Source organism: Lepidochelys kempii, chromosome 1, assembly GCF_965140285.1.
Source record: "Lepidochelys kempii isolate rLepKem1 chromosome 1, rLepKem1.hap1, whole genome shotgun sequence".
Classification (NCBI taxonomy): Eukaryota; Metazoa; Chordata; order Testudines; family Cheloniidae; genus Lepidochelys; species Lepidochelys kempii.
This window is the reverse complement of record NC_136380.1, coordinates 260,585,797-260,595,457: the sequence shown is the minus strand read 5'-3', so window position 1 is coordinate 260,595,457 and position 9,661 is coordinate 260,585,797. Positions and strand designations below refer to the sequence as shown.

Below are 9,661 nucleotides of genomic sequence, written 5' to 3'. Positions count from 1 at the left end.
AGTACTGCCTACTTAATCCGCTTGAAACATATCATAAGAAGAGAGGAGAATGTGTGTGATGGAGTTGTCACTCTAGTTTGGTCATTGCAAAACCAGAACAAACGTGGGCATTATGCCAACCTCCTCCCAGCAACCCCAACACAAAGGAGAGGGTGGCTGGCTATACAGCAGACCCAGAATAAGCAGTGCCACCACATATCTGGGAAGCGTGAGTGTGAGCCCTGGGGTGGCTATGTCACACCCAGGGTACAGACACCTACAAGTACAGACACAGTAAATAGATTTGGTTTATTAAGGCTTTTAATATCTCTCACACCCCTATACATCCATATCTAAAGTGCCAGTTCCATTTTCACACCCATCTTGCTTTGGTATGGGATCAGCATTGGGCAAGCTTCCTCCTTCAGGAACCTCGCCACCTGCTCAAGGAGAAAGAAGAAGGGAAAGTTAGAAAACCAAATGGGTTCTTCTCTGTGCTTCATTCAGCTCCAGCTTGGGGCCCCAAGGTCTCAGTCTCACAGACCCAATCACCCAGCAAATCAACGATCGAAGACTACGGGGGAGATAGAAGGGAACTGAGATGGACAGAAAAGGGAAGGGATGCCTTATGTGGCTAAGAAAGTGGTAACCCCTCCTTCCTTTAGAAGGATGGGCAGAGATCCAGTCCTGTAGAGAAAGTGGCAGAGATACAGAAAGTGGATTGTCTCAGACACATAAAGGGACATGGTTTGGATAATTTATGGCATGATGCCCCATAACACCTTAAGTTGCTTCCTGCAACCTCACCTGCTGGGAAGCACGTCCAGTGAAGGAGGTAGGCTCCAAGAGGCTCTCCAGTTGTCCCTGGATGGGGCTGAAGTAGGGGTCAGCACGGATCCGAGCAATGAGGTCATTATCCCCCCCTTCCTGTTTCACAACAGCAGCTGCCTGCTGGGAAAGAATGCGTATCTTCTCATGGCAATCCTAGGGGGAAGAGAGCCATCATCACGTTACTCACAGCACACCTCAAGCCAGCTGACTCACTGGTGTATGGAGGGTAGAGGTTGGTCATAGGCTGTTGTATTCCATAGCATAGGAATGAAACAGCTAAAGTTTGTATCATAGCTATTTAAGGCCAATCACCGCTTCACCACAGCACAGTGTGCGCACACGTGCGCTGCACAGTGCATCCTTTAAACTTTTCCCCCTGAGGTGAAGGGTCTGAATTATAAATACATTCCTTGTTTAGTTATACTACACCCACAAAATAAGATGGTGAACTCTTTCCACTCCCTCAAGCCCTTCCTTAGGAACACACTGTGGGATACTGTTAGTAATTCTAACCCATCTATGGTCTGTTGCTGGAAAATCATCACGACTGTTCCCAAAGCATTCTATAAACCGGGCAAGCAGGAATTCCTTATCCACCACTAATTGCCCCTGAGGTGCAGGGTACATTGCAGAAGTTTAACAGCACAAAACATTTGCAAATTTGGAAAGGAAGAGAAGAAAACTGTCCAGCTTAGCAAGCAGGGAGAACACAGTTACCCAAAGTGAGTTAAGGTTTATTTGGAAAAAAATAAAAAAAAAGGGCCCCAAATATCCCCTCCAAGGAAAATACTACAGGATGGGGCACTGGGGGAGGTAACATCCATAAGGATTCCCTTAAAGAAATGCCCCTGAATGGAAAAGGCTGCGCCAGCCAGTCTCCAAACCTAGGAAAACCAATGCCAGGCACGGGTGTCTGCACAAAGACCCTGTACCTCCACACTGGCCTTCATCCCCACCCACGTAGCTCCAGTGGAGCCATGTCAACAGACTCCACCACCTAAGATGACTATTTTTGACGAATGCCCTTCCCACCCCCATACTGCCAATGGCCCGCTTGCTCCTCCAGTGGACCGCTCAGTTCCCCACTGCAGATCTAGAGCACTCTATATGGGGTCCAGAGGTGAGGGTGATGGTGCCAGCACCATACAGGCAAATGAGTCCCCATCTCCTCGCTTGGAAAGAGAAGATCATCCCTGGTAGGATCTGTGGGAGATCACTTGGATTAAAGAGAGCACAAAAGCAGAACAAGTTGAAGTTAGTCCAAGGATTTAATGGGAACAACAGGAGATTTTATTATAACTGTATTTAACTATAGCTAAATAGTACTAGAGAGAAGGTAGGCTCACTAATAAATAAGAATAAAGTTAGCTCCAAGGGTATGTCTACACTGCAATTAAAAACCCAGGGCTGGCCCATGTCAGCTGACTCGGGCTTGCGGGGCTGTCTAATTGCAGCATAGATTTTGGACTTCACCTGGGTTCTAGGACCCTGCCAGGAGAGAGGGTCTCAGAGCCTGGGTTCCAGCCAGACCCCAGACGTCTACACTGCAATTAAACAGCCCCTTAAGGGAATTAAGTAAGTTACAAAAAGCAAGTACACTGGCCCAAGCCAAACTGGAGGGGAGGAGTGTTCAGGAATGTCTAAGTGAGTTAGGAACACAAGTCCAATTGAAAGCTCCTAACTCACTTAAACAACCTGAAAATCCCACTCACTATTATCAACCTGCAAGTCTAATTTCTGTCAATAATAAAACGGTGAAACTAATATTTAGGGGGAAATTATTGTCTAGAGGCAAGTGGAAATATAAGCAGCATGAATTTATTAAGAATGAATCCTGCCAAGCAAGCTGATTACCTGATTTAGACTGAACTACAAAGCTAGTGATGATGGGAACATACAGTCATGGTGTTCGGATTGTATTAGAATATTCAGTAACACTTGCTGTGAGACAGAGACTCAAATCAAATGGATCTGATATGAAGCCTGTCTCCTAGATTAAAAACTGGCTGAAGGATCGTAAAGAGTAATGAAAAAAGCACTATACTGATTTTGTGGGGCAGGTATCTAGTGAGGTGTCACCTGGATGGGCATTCGGTACAGCCTTATTTAGCATCTTCATTATAGCAGTAATTTCCCCCAGCGTTTTCGTTTTCAAAAGGTATTCAATTTGCCATACTTGTTCCAGAAACAATCGTCCATCCTGCACTAGGTGCCTTTGCAACCACCAATTAAGAATTAGAGTCTGCTGTCATAATCTAATATAATAAATAATGGACAGCTCGCTACATCACAGGTGGATAGATATCCCTCCCACAGAGCTTCTAACAATGAATAAGAATTCCCCCAAGCTGCTCCCTTCCCAAATGACTGGGAGAAGACTGGCCCTGCAACATAATCATAAGATTAACAGCTCTGGTAGACCAAGGAGTTGCCAACGGAGAGAGGGAAAATAATTCCAAATTTTTATATACCCCCATTCCTCAAGAGTATGATGCCTGGTAGTGAGCATCAGACCCTCCTAACTGGGTACATACCTGGCGATTACCCCCTGCTTTCACCATGGCCATGATGATATTCTCTGTGGCCATGAAGGGCAGCTCCTGTCGGATCCGCCTCTCAATCACCTAAAAAAATGAAAAGAAACAGACACTACCACACTGGAGTGGACAATCAGTAGATCCGATCAGGTATTTCCTGCCATACTCCTGCCCCATGATGCCCCAAATTGTACAATGGGGAAAAACAAAACAAAAGCCACCTTTTCCAGACCCAATCTAGAAATAAACATAATAAGACTGAAATGTTGAAATTTCATCCTAGCTAATGTTACTGCAGGTGTGAGTCACATTCATGTAATTGCCTACACTTTCTTGAATCTTAGTAAGAGAGCTCGTTCAACCATATCCTGTGGCAGCAAGTTCCACAAGTTAGTCGTGTACCTCAGAAAACAGTATTTTCTTTGATCTGTTTTAAGTTTGTTGCGTTTTAATTTCTTCAAGAGCCCTCTGATTTTTGTAGAGCAAAGAAAAGTGCCATGGTGAGAAACTGGACAGCTTGGCTCGGCAGCCCTTAGGAATAATCACTGAGCCAGCAGATAAGAATTCAATGCTCTGAGTGGGATGGCTTCTTCTGCAGGCTCGCAGTGCTAACGGGGATGCAGGACTGCACATAAGTTCTGTTACTTTACCTTGGGGTACACCACAAGTCCTTCGGAGATATTCTGCAGCGTGCTCAGTATGATGTCAGCTGTGAGGAAAGCCTCAGCCAGACACACACGCCTGTGAAACAAACGTAACCAGGGTGTCTGGGTTAGCAAAAAAGAATGAGGCAGCCTAACTCAACCCCTAGCACCTGCACACGTCTCTCTAGATGGCAACTCCCCCTCCCAACAGCCAGAACTATTCTTTATAGGCACTTCCTCCTGGGACAGGCCAGAACTGGGGAAGCTAGGAGCAACCTACAGCACCTGCTGTTGGGACAGGCCAGGACAAGAAGAGCAGTGTGTTACCCTTACCCATGGCTACTGCACCATTCCCAGGTACTGCTGTTCTCCTTTTCAGAGGATCTTTACTGTGTAAAACATTGATTATTGCCTTACTCAAAGAGAGAAGTCAGTTTACAGCCTCTGTTGCTGGACTCCCAATGTCCTCTAATGATGTTGCTTTTCATAAAGTGGTGTCTGCCAGCATGAGATTCAGAATTGAGGGGTGTAGATTAAAAATACTATATTCTAAATGTGTCAGTGTATTGTTCCCTACAAGCCCTTTCTAAGCACTGCATTGAGTGAGAGGAGAACATTTACCCCAAACCAGTTTTAAGCCTCTAAAGCCAGCCTCTTCCTTTATTTCATCAAAAACTAGGATTTCTCTGCTCACTACCCTCCCCTTGGCCAGCTGTGGAGCACGTGGATGGACCTGTTCGCGCTGTCATCCAAGGTGCGCTCAAACCACTGCACGGAGGCTGTATGGAGTGGATTCAGGACCAGAGTCATCAGGTGGCGAGCCAGGCTGCAGCAGCGCTCTGAACGCATTGGATTCCTCTTGTAAGGCATGGCGCTGGAACCTGCAGGCAAGAAAAATATGGGGAGAGGGGATGGTAAAAAGAGGGCAGGAGACAAAACACACAGAAGAGGAGAGATCAAAGATACTGGCCTTCCCAAGAGAAAAAAAAATCCATTGTTCACTTTTCAGTCTGATTCATACTATGCAGAGCCACAAAGTGGGAGAGGTAATATCTTTTATTGGACCAACTTCTGAGGTGAAAGAGACAAGCTTTTGAGCTTGTACGGATCTCTTCAAGCTCAAAAGCTTGTCTCTCTTACCAGCAGAAGTTGGCCCAATAAAAGATATTGCCTCCCCTACCTTGTCTAATACTACCTTGTCTAATACTCTGGGACCAACACTGCATCATACTATGCAGGTCTTTTCGAAACCACCTCCCCCGAACCAGAACTGTATCTGTACCTGCAGAGGAGAAAGTGGGGGCCTTAACTCCTAACCCTGAAAGATTACTTTATCAATATAAAAGAAAAATGAGGATGAGCTACTTTAGTGTGCTGTATTTTGCATGTCTGCTCAATGGCCTACCCATGAAAGTCAGCAACCTGCAGCGATAGTGACTGAAAGTCTGAGGATTCAATATTTAAAAAACGACCTGTCAATATTTAAAAAGCCTGTCGCTCTAGTATGGCTGAGGTAACGGACGTGGGTGAGGATCAAAAATGCTGACTCATCCTACAACATCAACTTGGGTGGCTGGGCCTTCTCAGTTCCAGCTTCACAGCTCTGGAGTTCTCTCCCCTTCTCTATATACATCACAGCTACATCAGGGACTGATTTCAGTACAAGGCTCCAGCCTGGTTTTACTCTTCCAAGTTTGTTAATATACAAATGACAGCAATACTGAGCCAATTAACTTTAATGGGAGTGGAGAGTGCTCCGCTCCTCTCAGAATCAGGCCCTCATCTGTGCTGGGGTGGGGAGCAAGGGCATTATTATTTCTGCACTTTGACTTATTTGGGCATAACATTGGATTTTGCTTGTTAATAAATTGTTAGACAGGCACAGACAGATTAAAAAAATTAACTTTTTAATTAAAAGCAATTTATGCCAGTGACATCATTATTGTTGCTGGGATGAAGGCGCTGGTGCGGAGATCACCGAGACAAACAAAAAGATAAGCTAACTGGAACATGTATTACGAATCAACATCTGCCACTCTTACCAATCTGGTCTGTCTCGAAAGGCTCCTCTATCTCCTTGAGGTTGGCCAGAAGGCGGATGTCAGTACAGATCTAAAAAAAAGCAACAAGAGCAAATGAACAAAGCTGTCCTCACTGGTATTAGGTAGTGTGTCCGAGGACACTGTGTGTTTATGTCCATGGAGTAGCTTGGGGGAAAGAAAATAATTCCCTTCAAAAAGCGAGCAACTCCAAAATTAAGGCTTCAGACTTCTTATGAAAAAATTAAGGTTCAATCAATATTACAAATTAATCACATCAATATCCACATTAGACAACCAGAAAGCTGCAATCAGGTTTCCTGACAGGGTAGCACCTCAGAGAAGACAGAGGCCAATTTCCATAGGGGTTGCAATTTTTCTGAAACTTCCTAATTTATACTTAAAGAGCTCAAGTCAAAAGAATCGGGAAGAAGGAAGGGATGTTTGTCCTACTGAGATATGACAAGACTCAGTAACAGTCAAGGGAGAGAAGATAAATTATGTATCAATGTTTACTAATTTAAGTCCACATTGTGCTTAAACACTGACATGTTCACTGACCAGAGAACATACAGTCTAAATAAGACAGGATAAACTACCACAAGTCAGAAGTGCAGGCAAGGGAGAGCGTGGGGATAATCAAAGAGGAAAAATCCCACAAGGATGTATCTCCGCGAGAGAAGCAATTCAATGGGAGGAACGTACTGCGGGAGGAAATGGTGAGATTTTAAAACATGTTCCATTAGAGAGGGCATTTATTCTAACTGGATTAGCTTTAACACAAATTTGATTGCTATCTTGCTTGGGATCTCCCCCCTTAGAGTCTTTCTAAGTGAATTAATGTTACTTGCTGTCAAAGTTCCTTCCCCACTCTGAACTCTAGGGTACAGATGTGGGGACCTGCATGAAAGGCCCCCTAAACTTATTCTTACCAGCTTAGGTTAAAAACTTCCCCAAGGTACAAACTTTGCCTTGTCCTGAAACTGTATGCTGCCACCACCAAGCGTTTTAAACACAGAACAGGGAAAGAGCCCACTTGGAGACATCTTCCCCCAAAATATCCCCCCCAAGCCCCTTTCCTGGGGAAGGCTTGATAATAATCCTCACCAATTGGTACAGGTGAACACAGACCCAAACGCTTGGATCTTAAGAACAATGAGAAAATCAATCAGGTTCTTAAAAGAAGAATTTTAATTAAAGAAAAGGTAAATGAATCACCTCTGTAAAATCAGGATGGTAAAATACCTTACAGGATAATCAGATTCAACACAGAGAATCCCTCTACGCAAAACCTTAAGTTACAAAAAGACACAAAAACAGGAATATACATTCCATCCAGCACAGCTTATTTTACCAGCCATTAAACAAAAGGAAATCTAACGCATTTCTAGCTAGATTACTTACTAATTTAACAGGAGTTGTGAGGCTGCATTCCTGATCTGTTCCTGGCAAACGCATCATCCAGACAGACGAACCCTTTGTCCGTCCCCCCCCCTCCAGATTTGAAAGTATCTTGTCCCCTCATTGGTCATTTTGGGTCAGGTGCCAGCGAGGTTATCTTAGCTTCTTAACCCTTTACAGGTGAAAGGGTTTTGCCTCTGGCCAGGAGGGATTTTATAGCACCGTATACAGAAAGGTGCTTACCCTTTCCACCACTCTCAAATAAGAAAACAGGTATGGGATTCTCCTGGTGCTCTGATATCTGAGACAAAACATCCAGTGAAGAAATAGTCTGGTAGAGCAGAGAACATTTAAGCACTGAACTCCAACTCATGTTTCCTGTGGAAAGTGTTCTACATCAGGATCTCCCTCCCCAACCCCCTTAGACTGACAATGTTTCCCTTCCATACTGAGTTTGGAGACAAGGACCTCACCTTGTGTATGGATGCTGCTAGACTGGCTAGCACAGATAGGACTTCAACATCCACTTTGCGGCTGTAGGTCTGCCCTGTGACGAGATAAGCTCTGGAAACAAAAACCAAAGATAAAGCCCTCTGGACACCAGCACCATTAAAATAGGACTGAGTGAGAATGCATGCTGCAGGGGCACAAATGCTGCAGAGCTCTGCCTGGCTAACACCAATGTGTGGCTTGACCTGCAATACTTCACTTGACTTCCTGGCTTCTCATTCACATTTGATGGGACACTTGATTCATGCTGCTGTGCTCCTTGGGCTGGCATGCAGTGACAAGGGAGGAAGAACAGGAGCCCATACTTTGACAGGGTGAAAAATGTGTAAGGGAGAGAAGTAGAAACAGAGACCTAGTTGGGAGGTGGAGTTTCCTTCGCAGAGCTACATTGTGGAGTGTGGGTTGGAAAGGAACAGAATCAGGTGAAAGTGCTCTCTAAATGTAAGCCCAACAGAGTGGAAGGAAGTTAGCTGGATAGAAGAACCTGTGTTGCTGTGGACAGTGGGAGAAGGTGTCAGGCTATTAATTCTCCTTGGCATATTTTAGAGTTCAAAATAAGCAAGCTTTTCACATACCGCTTAAATCCTGCCTTCACAGTCACCAGCCTGTCCAGCTCCTCCACCTCAGGAGAAAAACAGACAGGAATCTCAGAAAGTAGCGATTGAAGCGTCAAACATGCAGGGTTCAAGGGATACTGACAGAGGACAAAAATACAAAGGCTTCAACTCCCCCACCCTTCTGAACCCACTTAGAGCTCTGCCAGCACACCTCAACCCTGTCCTGAAGCACCCCCACCATTACAATTCTGCTCTCCCAGAGCTCTGCCAATGAACCTTCATAGTGACCCACTGTGTCCATGCTTATTCGACCTAGACCCTCTCCTCCCCCACAAAGTCAATCTTCTCAACCCGCTTACTGGGAATTTTGATCACTGGATTGATGACTCACTTTATCATGATCTCCCTCTAACAGCTGCAAGAAGCTGGCTTGGGTGCCAGTGGTGCCTTTTACACCACGAAATCGCAAGTCGTCTCGAGCCCGCTCCAGGTTCCGCAGGTCCATGCACAGGTCCTGGATCCACAGGCAGCAGCGTTTCCCCACTGTGGTTAGCTGTGCAGGCCTGAGTGTAACCAAGGCAGATTGTCATTGTGTCACCACCTGCACACAGTCTTTGCACAGCCTCGCTAGGAAGGCAGGCACTCAGATACCACTGTAACGAGAACCATCATGACTCCTTCCTTTCAAATTTGAAGGGTCTGAGATAAGAGACAGTAACGAAGAAACTGAAAGGCCAGGTTATGGAAAAGAGATTTAAAAGCTAAATATACGGACATCTGGGAGCCACTAGGGGGATGGTGGTGGTATAGTTTTGCAGCTCCTTTCCCCACCTCCTGAAATACACAACCAGCATCAAACGAATAGCTTCTTTAAATCAAATATTCATCAGATCTTATTCCACAACTCTTTAAATTTAATACCATTATGGATGCTGGTCCATCTCCAGACTTCCTGCAACATCCTAGAAAGCAGAAGCGGTCAGACAGTCCTCTTGCAGCCAAAATGGCTGACCAGGGAGAGGCCACCCCTCTGACAGGAGATTAAATTATGGACTAGCTAAAACAAATTGAGTGAACAGACTATTTTAAGAAACCTATCTGAAGCTATAAGGGAGATCAAATACATTACTAGCACACATCAAGCTAATCTGCAAGGCTTGGCA

General features: G+C 45.0%; 1 protein-coding gene across 2 annotated transcripts in view; it reads right to left on the bottom strand.

Moving 5' to 3' along the window:
* Positions 1 to 282: 282 nt before the first annotated feature.
* Positions 283 to 9,661, bottom strand: part of ADSL (adenylosuccinate lyase) — a 46,500-nt gene continuing 37,121 nt past the window's right edge. For both annotated transcript variants that reach the window (XM_073327026.2, XM_073327032.1), the window contains 9 exons: positions 8,890 to 9,061; positions 8,517 to 8,563; positions 7,905 to 7,995; positions 6,034 to 6,103; positions 4,725 to 4,872; positions 3,998 to 4,088; positions 3,345 to 3,434; positions 787 to 963; positions 283 to 419 (listed from right to left, as the gene is read on the bottom strand). In XM_073327026.2, the coding sequence (XP_073183127.1) occupies positions 333 to 419; positions 787 to 963; positions 3,345 to 3,434; positions 3,998 to 4,088; positions 4,725 to 4,872; positions 6,034 to 6,103; positions 7,905 to 7,995; positions 8,517 to 8,563; positions 8,890 to 9,061 (973 nt within the window). In that variant the 3' untranslated portion in view covers positions 283 to 332. The remainder of the gene's footprint in view (positions 420 to 786; positions 964 to 3,344; positions 3,435 to 3,997; positions 4,089 to 4,724; positions 4,873 to 6,033; positions 6,104 to 7,904; positions 7,996 to 8,516; positions 8,564 to 8,889; positions 9,062 to 9,661) is intronic.